General features: G+C 44.5%; 1 protein-coding gene across 1 annotated transcript in view; it reads right to left on the minus strand.

Moving 5' to 3' along the window:
• Positions 1-16,125, minus strand: part of LOC141476671 (regulator of G-protein signaling 7-binding protein-like) — a 63,825-nt gene that overhangs the window by 22,275 nt on the left and 25,425 nt on the right. The window contains exon 3 of the mRNA XM_074165475.1: positions 5,936-6,066. Within this exon, the coding sequence (XP_074021576.1) occupies positions 5,936-6,066 (131 nt within the window). The remainder of the gene's footprint in view (positions 1-5,935; positions 6,067-16,125) is intronic.

Below are 16,125 nucleotides of genomic sequence, written 5' to 3' on the forward strand. Positions count from 1 at the left end.
GAGGAACCTAATGAAGTTCAAAAAGGGCAAGTGTAGGGTGCTGCACCTGGGGAGGAATAACCCCATGCACTAGCACATGTTGGGGGCTGGCTTGCTGGAGAGCAGGTCTGCAGAGAGGGACCTGGGAGTCCTGGTGGACAACAAGTTGACCATGAGGCAGCAATGTGCCCCTGTGGCCAAGAAGGCCAATGGCTGTGGTGCATCAAAAAGAGTGTGGCCAGGAGGTCGAGGGAGATTATCCTGCCCCTCTACTCTGCCCTGGGGAGGCCACGTCTGGAGTACTGTGTCCAGTTCTGGGCCCCCCAGTTCAAGAAGGACAGGGAACTGCAGGAGAGAGTCCAGAAGAGAGCTACAAAGATGATCAGGGGAATGGAGCATCTCTTATGAGGAAAGGCTGGGAGACCTGGGTCTGTTTAGCCTGGAGAAGGCTGAGGGGGGAATCTTATCAATGCTTATAAATATCTAAAGGGCAGGTGTCAAGAGGATGGGGCCAGACTCTTTTCAGTGGTGTTCAGTGACAGGACAAGGGGCAACAGGCACAAGCTAGAACACAGGAAATTCCATCTCAACATGAGGAAAAACTTCTTTACTTTGAGGGTGGTAGAGCACTGGAACAGGCTGCCCAGAGAGGTGGTGGAGTCTCCTTCTCTGGAGGTATTCAAAACCCGCCTGGATGCATTCCTGTCCACCCTGCTCTAGGTGAACCTGCTTTGGCAGGGGGGTTGGACTAGATGATCTCCGAAGGCCCCTTCCAACCCCATATCATTCTGTGATTCTGTGAATTTTGATCTTTGCAATCATAATGTATTTTCAGCACTGGGCTTTTTTGGTCTATGTATCTTAGAAACAAATTTATTAGAGAGCACTTATCTTGTTTTACTTACTTGTATAACACAGCTGGAAATTTTATGGCTTTTGACCCCACTATGACTGTTACATCTCAAAGAAATAAAAGACACTCTGACTTTTCTAGCAGAGGTTATATGATAGTAGTAAGTTAATCTGAAGCACTGTAAATATGTAAGACATTTCTGTACAGCAAGCTTGATATATATACAGTATATGTAGGAATGTTTGTTCAGTAGAACAGAAAGATAAGGAGAGATGAGAAGATCAGTGCTGCGTAAGACAGTGAAAATACCCAGAGCTGAGCCCTTCAAACTGTAATGTGGTGTTTCATAAAAGAGCATCTGTTTCCCAGTAGGGAGCATTGGCTGAAATCCTCTTGGGAAAAGAACATCAGCTTCAACTCACTGCCTTAGCTTTATCAGTTCTATACTTTGTTTGATAATGTCTGGTCAAGATAACAGTAACAACGTTATTATTTATTAGCTGCAGATTGGTGAGAACAGTCTGCGTGTTATTCTACTTGAGTCTCTGCTGGCTCCAAAGTAAGAACATAAATTGGTGAAATCTCATGGGAGATTTAAAAACTCAACAAACCACGTATCCAACAGGCAAGAGGATTAGAAAATGGAAAATATAACATCCAAATGGAAAATATTACCTTCAAAAATGAACTTCAAGACACAGCAAGAAATTACATGCAGGGAATAACATCAGACATGCGCGGTTATGAATTAAGCAAAGTTAATACCTATTGGAAATGTTCACTGTTTCTAAGGTAGTACTCTTCATAGAAAAGGAAAGCAATTTCTTTTTTTTTTAAATTAACAGCATATTGTGGAGAAAACTGCTCGTTCTCAGAGTGATAAGACCAGTGTTTGTACTTCATGCCGAGGAACAGTATGCAGAGAGGCTCTTGCTTATACTTATTGCTGTAACAACCAAGGTCAGCTAATTTCATTATTTGCCCCGTCGGAGGGTCGGAAATGGAAAAGTGTAGAAGGGTCCCACCTGCGGGGAGGAGTGGACAGGAGAGGTGACCCAAACCTGACCAACAGGGTATTCCATCCCATCTGCCCCATGCTCAGTTGTCCTGGTTTGAGGTAAAACAGAACTAATTTTCTGTTCAGTAATTTTTCCTTTTTCAGCTGGGCCTCTTCTAACTAACTAAACTCTGAAATTAACAGCATATTGTTCAGAAACCATTCGCTCTCAGAGTGATAAGACCTGATAATACCAAGGGATGGTGTGCAGAGAGGCCCTTGCTTATACTTATTGCTATAACAACCAAGGTCAGGTAAATTTGTTATTTGCCCCCTTGGAGGGTCGGAAGCGGAAAAGCGTAGAGGGGTCACACCTGTGGGGAGGAACGGACAGGACAGGTGACCCAAACCTGACCAACAGGGTATTCCATTCCATCTGCATCATGCTCAGTATAAAAGCTGAGGGATCAAAGGGTCATCTCTCTTCCTTCAATGGCTGACATCTGAGGAGGACTCTGTCTGTTCATCTGCCTTTGATCCCGATCCGAGCAATCCTGACTCCAGATCCGGAATCCAGCTCCTGTCCATCACCGAGTCCAGCCTGGGACTTTCCCCTGTGCCTGCTGGTGACGTGATCATCACCCTGGGAGCTTGATACGGTTTTGTATATACTGTATACTTTTCCCCCCCTTTTTTTTTTTTCCTTTTTTTAAATTATTTATTACTTCATTATTTATTAATATTTTCATTAAAGTAGTTTAGTTTTTTTCTTAACTCATAAATCTCTTTTATCTCTTCCTCTCCTCTCTTTTCCTTAGAGGGGGGAGGGAGGGGCCATCTGTCATTCTGATTGGTCAATCTGGTCAAAACCGCAACATGAGTATAAAAGCCGAGGGTTCAAAAGGGTCAGCTCTCTTTCTTCAGTGGCTGATGTCTGTAGAGGACCCTGACTGTTCATCTGCCTTTGATTCCAATCCGTGTGTTCCTGACTCCAGAGCTGGAATCCACTTCCCATCTGTCGCTGAGTCCAGTCTGGGATTTCCCCAGTGCCTGTTGGTGACATCATCCTGGGAGCTTAATACGGTTTTGTATATATTGTATCTATTTCATTATTTCCCTTTTAATTTTAATATTAATATTTCATTAAAGTAGTTTAGTTCATTTGAAACTCGTAAATCTCTTTATCTCTCCCCTTTTTTCTCCTGGAGCAAGAAAGTGGGGGGAGAGCATCTGTCGCCGTCATAGACCAATTCGGCCTAAACCTTAACAACATAGTAGTCCAGGTGGGGTCTCACGAGAGCAGAGGGGCAGAATCACTTCCCTCGACCTGCTGCTCACGCTTCTTTTGATGCAGCCCAGGATGCGGTTGGCTTTCTGGGCTGCCAGTGCACATTGCTGGCTCATGTTGAGCTTCTCATCCACCAACACCCCCAAGTCCTTCTCCTCAGGGCTGCTCTCCAGCCATTCTCTGCCCAACCTGTATTTGTGCCTGGGATTGCCACGTCCCAGGTGCAGGACCTTGCACTTCGCTGATTCAGAGAATGAATGGTTAAAGGTTGTTAGTGTGGATTTAGTACAGCTTGGCAAAGAACAGAGCTTGGAGCCCAGGAGCCCAGCATTCCAAGATAAAGAAATGGCCTTGTGTATAAGATAGCAGGAACAGCCTGCATGCTAAGGAGGAACCTAACTGTCTGGGTAAGGTGTCCATCTGGTCAGGACCAGTTTTGCGGTTTGGGGTCCAGCCAACCCAGCATTCTAGGACAAAGGTAAAAGTACACAGTGAAGAAGACTGCGAGCCTTCCTCCAGAAGACCCCGGCCCATGACCACCAGGCAACAGTACGCATGCGGCAAGGGGAGGAGACATGATAATGAGTTCCTAGAAATAATTAGAATAGTAACGCCTTTTCTTAGAATTAATTATAATAACCCAGCCCACCTTAATGAATATGTATGCTTTTCATCATAAATAGATGCTTGTTTTACGAGCCAGTGTGCAAGTTTGGAGGAGCAATCCCCCTTGCACCCGGCGCCGCACTAAACATACCTGCTTTATAACTCTCTGCGAGTTGTAAGGTTTGTTTCCGCGCATCATCGCTTAGTTGAACTTCATGAGGTTCACACAGGCCCACCTCTAAAGCCTGTCCAGGTCCCTCTGGATGGCATCCCTTCCCTCCAGCGTGTCGACCGCACCACACAGCTTGGTGTCATTGGCAAACTTGCTGAGGGTGCCCTATATCCCACTGTCCATGTCTCTGACAAACATGTTAAACAGCACTGGTCCCAGCACTGACCCCTGAGCAACCCTGCTCGTCACTGGTTTCCACTTGGACATTGGGCCATTGACCGCAACCCTTTGAGTGCAGCCATCCAGCCAGTTCCTTATCCACTGAGTCCATCCGTCCATCAAATCTGTGTCTCTCCAATTTAGAGACCAGCATGCCGTGTGGGACAGTGTTGAACACTTTGCATAAATCCAGGTAGATGACATCTGTTGTTCTCCCTTATCCACCAATGCTGTAACCCCGTCATAGAAGGTCACCAAATTTTTCAGGCATGACTTGCCCTCAGTGAAGCCATGTTGGCTGTCACCAATCACCTCCTTATTTTCCATGTGCCTTAGCAGAGTTTCCAGGAGGATCTGCTCCATGATCTTCCTGGGCACAGTGATGAGACTGACTGGCCTGTATAGATTACCTTACACAATTCCTAGGAGCCCACCTGGGAAATGATACTTTACAGTCATCCAAAATATTTGAGGGACTTGCTCATTAGTATGAAATGTGAATTGAACTAACTTACTACCATAAGTCATATGTGTGTTCTCACACTTTCTTTGTCAGAGTAGGAGGAGCAAATGCTGTGTCTGTAGTATACTCTGAGACTTTGGAACACTTGAATTTGTGTAAAGTAAATGGCGAACACAGTAACTTGATTAGACAGCCCCTAAAATGCTTCATTCAGGATATGCAAGTAATTTTTGGAAGCATAAATTAAAAATAATGGAACAAAACAAAATCTTATGAGGCAAAGGGAACATAAAAAAAGAAAAATTTAGAGTAAGTTATTTAATAATGATATATAAAACAGAAGATAGGGACATTTAAAGGGATTTTAAATCATTAGGTAGCCTGTGTTATAGGTCAAGCTCCTTGTTACCTTCTGTTTTAATTACTGTCCTACCAACATCCTCTGACTACTGAGCATGACTGGAATTGCAGTCTGGCTAGACAGATTCTCCTATGAAGAAAAACATGGACACAGGGCATCCTGGCTGTAACTCCTATAAAGCTGTGTCCTGGGTCCGGCAGGGATAGGGTTAATTCTCCCCAGGATCTAGCAGGGACACAGGTATTCCATCCCATGTGAGCCATGCCCAGGGGGTAGCTGGAGCTGGCCGGGGGAGGTGGGGGCAGGAAGTCACAGCTTGGGAGCAGGCTGGGGCATCCAGGGTCCAGTAGGTGAGCGGTGATATCGTAATCATGTTTGTATATTCCTCTATCCGTGTTACTGTTATTGTTTTCTTGTTCCCTTTGCTGTTCTGTTAAACTGCCTTTGTCTCAACCCACAAGTTTTGCCTTTTTCTTCCGATTCTCCCCTCACGGCCTGGGGGGTGGGGTGGGGGCGAGAGAGCGGCTACCAAGTGGTTCTTTGTTGCCATCTGAGGCTAAACCAGGACAAGCTTATAACAAAGCAAACACATGTTAGTGTTGAAATGCGACCTGAAACAAAACACCATGATATGCATGAAATGAAACTTTTCAAAACCTTTAATTTTGCAGTAGTTACTCTTATAAAATTACTAAGATAGCTTGCTCACCGATCTGACTAATGACAGCTAAAACTTTTGGTTTGGGACCACTCTTAAAAACAATTTCCACCTTCTAAACTCGAAGGACATTAGTGATACGTGCCTAATATGACACACTTCTGTAAGAATGATGATAATGAAATAGAAATACAACTTTTTTTCAGTAGATGAAAAGCTTTAGTGGTATTATAGTTCATTTTACAGTTTGGAGCTTTGTCTTTCACGAATACACATGCATGCTTCAAAAGACTGTTCTTTTTTTTAAATCATCAACTCTATATTTGTACAATTCAGTACCTTTCCGATGAAACTGCAGCGATCCTAGTAGACATATGGACTTAAGCATTTCTGTTGTGTACATTTCTAAACAACACTGCAACTGGATGTATAATCTACAGATTTCAGGATGAATTTCACCATCTGCTGGACTGCAATAAAAGAGAAAAATTTTAGTTAGGAATGGGACTGGGAGGACCTGAGGGTCATCAAATCCACTTCCTCACTGTTTCAAGCAATCAGAAACACTTATCACTTATCAGAAATAATTTAGTTGTAGTCTGTTGGTTCTATAGTTTCTGCCTGAATTCTGCCTGGAAGACAACTTCCTAACACATCTGGTGAGGGAGCCAACCAGGGAAAGCGCCCTACTGGACCTGCTGCTTGTTAACAGAGAAGGTCTGGTGGGGGATGTAAAGGTTGGAGGTCCTCTTGGACAGAGTGATCATGAAATCATAGAGTTTTCAATTCTTGCAGAAGCAAGACAGGGAGCCAGCAGAACTGCCACCTTGGACTTCCAAAGGGCAGACTTTGGCCTGTTTAGGATCAAGGTTGAGAGTGTCCCTTGGGAGACAGTCCTGAAGGGCGTAGGTGCCCAGGAAGGCTGGTCATACTTCAAGGAGGAACTCTCAAAAGCACAGGAGAAGGCCATCCCCAGGTTCCGTAAAACGAGCCGACGGGGAAGAAGACCAGCCTGGCTAAATAGAGGGCTTTGGCTGGACCTCAGGGAGAAAAGGAAAGTCTACGATCTCTGGAAAAGGGGGTTGGTAACTTATGAGCAATACCAAGATGTAGTGAAGCTATGCAGGGGAAAAATTAGAAGGGCAAAAGCCCAAGCAGAACTTAACTTGGCTACCACAGTTAAAGATAACAAGAAGAGTTTTTTTCAGTATATCAATAAAAAAAGGAAGGCTAGGGAAAATGTAGGCCCACTGAAGAATGAGGTGGGTGTCTTGGTGGTGGAAGACACAGAGAAGGCGGAGTTGCTGAATGCCTTCTTTGCTTCGGTCTTCACTGCTAAAACTGTCCCTCATGAATCCCAGACCCTGGAGACAAGGGGGAAGGTCTGGAGAGAGGAAGACTTTCCCTCTGTTGGGGAGGACTGGGTTAGAGACCACTTGGCCAAACTAGACATCCATAAGTCCATGGGCCCTGATGGGACGCACCCACGAGTGCTGAGAGAACTGGCAGATGTTATTGCTGAGCCACTCTCCATCATTTTTGAGAGGTCTTGGAGAACAGGAGAAGTGCCTGAGGACTGGAGGAAGGCCAATATCACACCAGTCTACAAAAAGGGCAAGAAGGAGGACCCTGGGAACTACAGGCCGGTTAGTCTCACCTCCGTCCCTGGGAAAATAATGGAGCGACTTGTTCTAGATGTCATCTCCAAACATCTTAAAGAACAGGACGTTATTGGAAGTGGTCAACAGGGATTTACCAAGGGTAAATCATGCTTGGCCAATCTGATAGCCTTCTATGACGTTATAACTGGATGGCTGGATGAGGGGAGAGCAGCAGATGTCATCTACCTTGACTTCAGCAAGGCTTTTGACACTGTCTCCCATAACATCCTCATTAGGAAATTAAGGAAGTGTGGGCTAGATGAGAGGGCAGTGAGGTGGATTGAGAGCTGGCTGTGTGACAGAACTCAGGGGGTTGTGATTAATGGAGCAGGGTCGAGTTGGAGGCCTGTAACCAGCGGTGTCCCCCAGGGGTCAATACTCGGCCCAGTCCTGTTCAACATATTCATCAATGACCTGGATGAGGGGACAGAGTGTATCCTCAGCGATTTTGCTGATGATACCAAACTGGGAGGGCTGGCCAACACTCCAGAGGGCTGTGCCGCCATGCAGCGTGACCTGGACAGGCTGGAGAGCTGGGCAGAGAAGAACCTAATGAGGTTCAACAAGGGCAAGCGTAGGGTCCTGCACCTGGGGAGGAAGAACCCCAGGCACCAATATAGGTTGGGGGTGGATCTTCTGGAAAGCACTACTGAGGAGAAGGGTCTGGGTGTCCTGGTGGATAGCAAACTATCCATGAGCCAGCAGTGTGCCCTTGTTGCCAAGAGGGTCAATGGAATCCTGGGCTGCATAGGGAAGAGTGTGGCCAGTAGGTTGAGGGAGGTCATTCTCCCCCTCTACTCTGCACTGGTGAGGCCACAACTGGAATACTGCATCCAGTTCTGGGCTCCCCAGTTCAAGAGAGACAGGGAACTGCTGGAGAGAGTCCAGCGAAGGGCAACTAAGATGATTAAGGGATTGGAGCATCTCCCTGATGAGGAAAGGCTGAGAGAGCTGGGGCTCTTTAGCCTGGAGAAGAGAAGGCTGAGGGGAGACCTTATCTATGTTTACAAGTACCTAAAGGGTGGGTTGAAGGAGGATGGAGCCGGACTCTTTTCAGTGGTTGCCAGTGACAGGACGAGGGGCAACGGGCACAAGCTGGAACATGGGAAGTTCCATTCAAATATGAGGAAAAACTTCTTTCCGGTGAGGGTGCCAGAGCCCTGGAACAGGCTGCCCAGGGAGGGTGTGGAGTCCCCTTCTCTGGAGATCTTCAAGACCCGCCTGGATGCAGTCCTGAGTAACATGCTCTGACATGCTCTGGGCAACCCTGCTTTAGCAGGGGAGTTGGACTAGATGATCTCTAGAGGTCCCTTCCAACTCTGACAATTCCGTGATTCTGTGATTCCTTCCCCCTCCCCCGTGTTAAAATTATTAGTCATGTGATACTGAACTATAAGGAGAATGGAAGGTTCAAGATTTTTTTTCAGAAAACTAATTAAAATTTTGAAAAAAAAGTTGAAATAAACGGTAATCCTACACCTCCAATTAATTGCTTAGGACACTAAGAAAATAGTGTACCCAGATCCAGGAACCAATTTTCACGCCTGGTTGTAAAATCAGACATCAAATCTCACTTTTGTAGGCTGAGAATGCTGCATGGGAATAAACATAGTATTTTATAAACTTAACTGTTTCTGTGAGTGCTAAAGAAGTGATTTACCCACTCTTACCTGAGAATTAGGTTTTCAATGCCCCTTCCAAAGGGGCCCCTTTCAGTAGGCAGTAAGTGGCAAGATTGAAGAGTTGGGATTTCAGCCATTTCACATTCATACATTCTTGCTATTGGTTTGCTACATAATGATGTTAAATGGTAAGACAACCCCCCAAACCAGGTTTTATAACAGCTAGAGAAACTTGCTTTTCTAAATAACCTAAACCTAATGGCATTTCTGAACACTACTTCTAAGAAACAAACAAACAAACAAAAAAAAATTCAGCATGCTTTCAGATTTCTAGCCTGTGAATAATATAAATGAAGCTTTCACAATAAAAGGTTGCTAGTATTCTTTACGGTGATTGAATTTCCTGTGGTTAAACTGATACTTCAAGTGACCCTCCTGTATATGAAATAAAATTAGACTTGTGGATTTCCTCACAGGCACCAAAGCAACTTACCTGATAAATTATTTGCAGCAACACTAGATTGGGCTGCTATGCTCAAATAATTTATTAATATCAATCTAGGCTAAACACTGCAAGACCTACAGCAGACAATGTCTATTTAAACTAGTAAAATAGGTTCTTTCTGACCTAAGGTAAGAGGTCCAGTCAAAATATTAAGTCCAGCTCTTTTGTCAAGAACAAAGCTTAAACACTCTATTTAAAGGAAAATCCTATCAGTTTGTGCTAACACAATTTTACTGAAGTTCGGTTCAAATGAATACTGCATACTAAAGCCTGTTAATTCTTGTATTTGAGATTCACCATCATTTCTAACAAAGGAGACCATACGCTGCCTAGAAAGCATGTGCCTTCTGCCTCTGATTTCAGTGACACCAAGGAAGAATATGCTCAGTCATATCCTGGGGTAAGAAAACAGACAGGGCTAGTATAAGATAGGCCCTGGTTTATTTCTGTATATGTGGCTCAGTGGGCAGGAAAAGGAAGCAATCTCAAAGGAATATTTGATGCAAAGACTTGCCATAATCTGTCTCAAATGAGAGAAACTGTGTGGTTTTCCATGGTCCCCAAGGGTTCCTGTCCCTCCAAGTGACATCAGAAATCAAATGGGACCATGAAGGTTTCACAGAATTGGTCAGAACCTTCCTAAAAGGAAAGAACAACCTTAGAACTTCCACGGCATATCAAGGAAGACTACTGATGTTTGTACATGCCAATGAAAACTGGTAAGAACCACAGCAGTGGTAAGCTGTACAATCAAGAATGCTTAAACAAGCAAAAAATGCAGCCAAAAAGGAAAAAAGAGACAGTTGGAAAAGACTGAAAATTGAAAAGAAATCATGCTGGACTTAGTCAGAAGGGACAAAGGAAGATCAATCCCACCTGCCAATCCATTACAAAGTAGAACTCATCAAAAACACAGGAAATGACTGGAATACAAATTGCAATTGCTGTGGTCTGTGTTACTTCAGGAGCAATACCATATGCATGATAATAAACCTGCCCATACTAGGAGCTTTATTTATTTTAGCTAGACTATTATATATTCGTTTCTCTTAAGCCACATCTAGTTTCACTTTTAAAGTGAAGTCTGCATTTGTTGAAAAATTATACCATATAATTATACGATGTAAATTATACCATATATGGTCTTTCCTGCATCTTAGTGTAAATACAGAATAAAGCTATGGTGGGAGAACAAAAAGGGTTCCCTCCCCAATACCTTAAAGATGTCTTTTCAGGCACTTGCTATAATATTTCTTCCTATTCTCAGTGATTCCAACTCTGAAAACATTTGATAGCCTTAAGTCCCTGAATATTTTTCCTGAAATATTTGCTACCTGACAGAAATTTTTTGTTTATTCAGTCAAATCCTTAACTGCATATGAAAACACATATTTGCTGGAAATGGATCAAATCTCACATTCTTTTCAAAGGATATGAACATAAGTATTTTTAGTGACTGCATAAGCAGCAGTATAACAGAATAAAGAGCTCTAATTCCGAAAACCTGAAAATTATGCTTAGAAGACACACAGTGATACAACACACATACATACACACAAAATTGCTTTGGGATAAACTAAATTTGAATTTTTAAAAACTATATCTAATTGCAGACTCAGATACTTAAGAGGTTCTACTTTGTATATTGCAATATTTTATACTTTTTTATCTTGCATTAACTATCTAGTACTTTTAATCTTGCTTTAATCCATAGTATCTTGTACTGGTTTAACAGGAGTTAAACCTTAACATTTTCTGCATCTGTGTTTGCTGTTTCTTTCATTTTTAACCAATCTATTTGTTATATGAATTACAGCTGTTAGATTTGTGATCACTTAGCTGTTAGAAACTGACTGTTCTCTCTGCATAAACAATAACCATAAATTTAATAGCATTTCTTTTCAAATTGGCAGATGGCAAGAAGAGTTCTTAATGTAATCACATTGGTAGTAACCATAATCATATTGGTAGTAACCAAAGAAGATAAAACACATATAGCTCATATTTAAATTTAATTTGTTTTAATATAAATCAGGAGCCATTCTTCAGAAGTAGACTGTTATTTCTAAATCTTGCCATCATATTCAAGACCAGCATCTATTCCTTCATTTTTCATGTACTGCTCCTAATGATTTCAACATTTTCTCTAAAAGAATTGCTACAAAATTGGATGAATCTCTGTCCTTAAGATAAGCAGTTACACAACTAGTACTGGATAAATGAGTCATTCATTACCCTATTCCACCTGCAAGGCATGGCCCAAATAAGGTTCATGTGCAAAATGGAACCTGCACAAAATAAAGCCACTACAGATGGCAACAATGACCTTCTGCTCAGTGATGAAAGAACTCTCTGATAGAGAGATACAGATCTACTCCATTCTCTTATCCAACTAAAGCTGAATCTGTCTGTTTCTTCTGAAAACTAGGATTCTTTAAGCACAAGACTATCACTAACAGGAGTATGGAAACTTACATCATGAGAACATAATTTCCTTGTAGCAGATTTAGATAAAACTGGATTATTGTTGTCCTATTTTTCTTTGCATTGTTTCAAATGTTAGAAATCCTTAGACTTTTTAGGAGTCATGGTCATTACAGGAACTTTATTTACAATGATGAATGTATTTAGAATAATAGAATAGCTTGGGTTGGAAGGGACCTTTAAAGATTAGCTAGTCCAACCTCCCCTGCGATGAGCAGAAACATCCTCAACTAGATCAGCTTCCACAGAGACCCATCCAATCTGACCTTGAACGTTTCCAGGGATGAGGCATCTACCACTTCTCTGGGCAACCTGTTCCAGTGTCTCACCACCCTCATTGTAAAAAATGTCTTCCTTATATCTAGTCTAAATCTTTCCACTTTTAGTTTAAAGCCATTACCCCTTGTCCTATTGCAACAGGCCCTCCTAAAACGTTTGTCCCCATCCTTCCTGTAGGCTGCAATAAGGTCTCCCTGGAGCCTTCTCTTCTCCAGGCTGAACAACCCTAACTCTCTCAGCCTGTCCTCATAGGAGAGGTGATCCATCCCTCTGATCATCTTCATGGCCCTCCTCTGGACCTGCTCCAACAGGTCCATGTCCTTCCTGTGCTGAGGGCTCCAGAGCTGGATGTAGTACTCCAGGTAGGGTCTCATCAGAGTGGAGTAGAGGGGCAGAATGACCTCCCTCGACTTGCAGGCCACGCTTCTTTTGATGCAGCCCAGGATACAGTTGGTGAATGGAATCAAAGTCCACAGCAGGATGTTTTCTTAAATTAATTCTTTGACATTTTCCCCACATTCCTCATGAACAATGTCCTTGTTAATCAAATCCTAGTTTTCTGTAATAAGTTGTTAAAGAATGTCCAAAAGATACGTTTGGCCTTCTGGGCTGCACTGTCGGCTCGTGTCCAGCTTTTCATTCACCAGTACCCCCAAGTCCTTCTCTGCAGGGCTGCTCTTAATCCCTTCATCCCCTAGCCTGTATTGATACTGGGGGTTGCCTTGACCAGGGTGCAGGACCTTTCACTTGGCCTTGTTGAACCTCATGAGGTTCACACAGGCCCACTTCTCAAGCCTGTCCAGGTCCCTCTGGATGGCATCCCGTCCCTCAGGTGTGTCAACTGCACCACTCAGCTTGGTGCCATCTGCAAACTTGCTGAGGGTGCACTCGATCCCACTATGTCGTTGATGAAGATGTTGAACAGTACTGGTCCCAATATGGACCCCTGAGGGACACCACTTGTCACTAGTCTCCATCTGGACATTGAGCCATTGACCACAGAATCACAGAATCATATGGGGTTGGAAAGGACCTCTGAAGATCATCTAGTCCAACCCCCCTGCCAAAGCAGGTCCACCTAGAGCAGGCCACACAGGAACGTGTCCAGGCAGGTTTTGAATGTCTCCAGAGAAGGAGACTCCACCACCTCCCTGGGCAGCCTATTCCAGTGCTCTGCCACCCTCAAAGTAAAGAAGTTCCTCCTCATGTTTAGGTGGAACTTCTCACATTCAGGTTTGTGCCCGTTTCCTCTTGTCCTGTCACTGGGCATCACTGAAAAAAGACCGGCCCCATCCTCTTGACACCCACCCTTTAAGTATTTATAAGCATTGATCAGATCCCCCCTCAGTCTTCTCTTCTCTACCACTACCCTCTGGATGCGGCCATCCAGCCAATTCTTCATCCACCAAACTGTCCACCCATCAAATCCATATCTCTCCAATTTAGAGAGAAGGATGTTGGGGGGACTGTGTCAAAGGCCTTACAGAAGTCCAGAGAGACCATATCCATAGCTCTGTCCTTGTCTACTGATTTTGTCACTCCATCATAGAAGGTCACTAGGTTGGTTAGGCAGGACTTGCCCTCGGTGAAGCCATGCTGGCTGTCTCAAATCCCCTCCCTGTCCTCCGCATGCCTTACCATAGTGTCCCTGCAGCCCAGGCAGTCACTGATGATGTCACTGATTAGCTCACTTGCGTTGCTGACCATCAGGTCTGGTATTGCATCTTCTGTGGTGGGGCTATTACCTGGCTTAAGAAGTTATCTTTGATGCACTCCAGGATTGCCTACAGTTCGCCGTGCTACTTTCCCAGCAGATGTCAGGGTGGTTGAAGTCCCCCAGCAGGACAAGAGCCTGCAAGCTCAATACCTCCTGTAGCTGGAGTAAGAAGGCTTCATCAGTAAGCTCCCCTTGATCGGGCAGCCTGTAGTAGACACCAACCACAAGGTTTCCTTTCTTGCCTCGATCTCTAATTCTTACTCATAAGCTTTCAATGTGCTTGTGGCTATTCTTCAGAGACAGCTCTTCACACTCTATCAATTTCTTGAAGTAGAGCGCAACACCTCCACCCCTCCTTCCTCGACTGTCCCTTCTGAACAGCCTGTAGCTATTGATAGCTGTGCTGCAGTCATGGGATTCATCCCACCAAGTTTCAGTAATGGCAACTAGGTCGTAGCTTTCTAGCAGCACAGTGGCTTTCAGCTCCTCCTGTTTGTTGCCCATGCTGCGTGCGTTGGCATAGAGGCACTTCAGCTGGGCTGTCGGCTGTGTCACCTTCTTAGAGAAACACACCTAAATTCCTTTGAGGTATTTCACTGTTGTTTCCCTCTTGGCTCCTGTTACCTCAGGAGCCCCTGGCTCATCTCTGTAAGACTTCAAGCTTGCTGCAGTACAGTCAGCACATGTCAGAGCAGCAGGCTGCAGGCCCTTGCTGGCACCCTGGCCCCCTAACCCTGGCATGTCATCCCACAGCTTTTCACAGGCAAACCTGATCATATCTGTTGGGTCCCGGTTCGATTTTTGGTCCCGGGGGGGATTCATAATGATTCCAAGGGTGCGATTAAGACACAAATGAGGTCAGATGCCGTTTACTATAGCTTTACTATTGTTACATAAAAATGACGCTAGATGGCGATAGAGAAAAGGCAGAGGTATAGGAAAGGAGGGAAAGGGAAGCAGAAGCGGTATTACGGAGCACAGCAAGAGTATATCACCACCACAGTCGGTCCACAGGATGGCTCGACGATCCTCTGGAATTCAACGGTGTCCCGTTGATCTGCGATTCTCAGGCCTTCACAATGGTGAAGGTCGATGATGGTGAGGAGTCCCCATTGCAGTGGGGTACAGCAGTAATTTATAGTCCCTGTTGACTCATAGTTTGACCAATCAATGTGACAGTTACCTGTGCTCATCCAATCATTGTCCGACACGGTTGCTGCACGAGCCCCCCTCGCTTCTGCCTCATGAGCAGCGCTGGGCCTTGCAAGACAGGCAAGTTTTGGGATAAACGGGGTACAGTTGTTTTGAGAACCAAGGACATACATCCTTTGTTATCATGTACACTGGCGACAGAAATCTTGCAGCAAGTGAGCTTTGAGACATCTTGTCTTTCTGTTGGTTTCTCACAATATCCCCCTCCCGATTCCAGCTTAGTTTAAAGCTCTGTCAATAAGCTCTGCTAGCTAGTCAGCAAAGACTCTCTTCCCCCTTTCAGAAAGGTAAATCCCATCTGATGCCAGCAGGCCTGGTGACGTGTAGGCCATCCCACTATCGAAAAAAACAAAATTGTGTCAGTGACACCAGCCACAGAGCCATATATTAATAGACTGGGCCTATCTGTTTCTTCCAGTATTGCTGCCTGCTACTGGGAGAGGAAAAAATAACCTGTGCTCCAGATTCCTTTACCAGCTGTCCCAAGGCCCCAAAGTCTCTTTTGATTGCCCTTGGACTATGCATTGTGGCTTCATCACCACCCACATGGAGAGCAGTAATGAGTAGTGGTCCAAGGGCTGTACCAGGCTAGGAAGTTTCCTAGTGGTGTTCTTAACCCAGGCCCCAGTGAAGCAGCAGACTTTCCTAAGTGGAGGGTCTGTCCAGCATATTGGACCCTCTGATCCCTTCAGAAGGCAGTCACTTACAAATATAACCCATCTTTTCTTCCTCATGGAGGTGGTCGCAATACAGGGGGTAGGCCTTTCTGACCTTGGTAGCACCTCTGATGAAGATGTACCGTCATCCACATCATCATCCATTGACTGGCCTTCCACATTCAGAGCCTTGTACCTGTTGTATAGATTTTGTTTAAGCTACTGCTTTCATCCTAGTAGAGGGAGAATATAGGATCCCCTTGATCTTGGGTTTTTCCTGGTGGTTGTTCCCATTTCTGTCTCAGGGAGAGCAGAGCATGGTTCCACCAGTCTATCTCTTTCTCAGACTCCCCAATGCTCCTTAACCTTTCTACTTCCTCTTGTAGCTCTGCC

The sequence above is a fragment of the Numenius arquata genome, chromosome W (assembly GCF_964106895.1).
Source record: "Numenius arquata chromosome W, bNumArq3.hap1.1, whole genome shotgun sequence".
NCBI lineage: Eukaryota > Metazoa > Chordata > Aves > Charadriiformes > Scolopacidae > Numenius > Numenius arquata.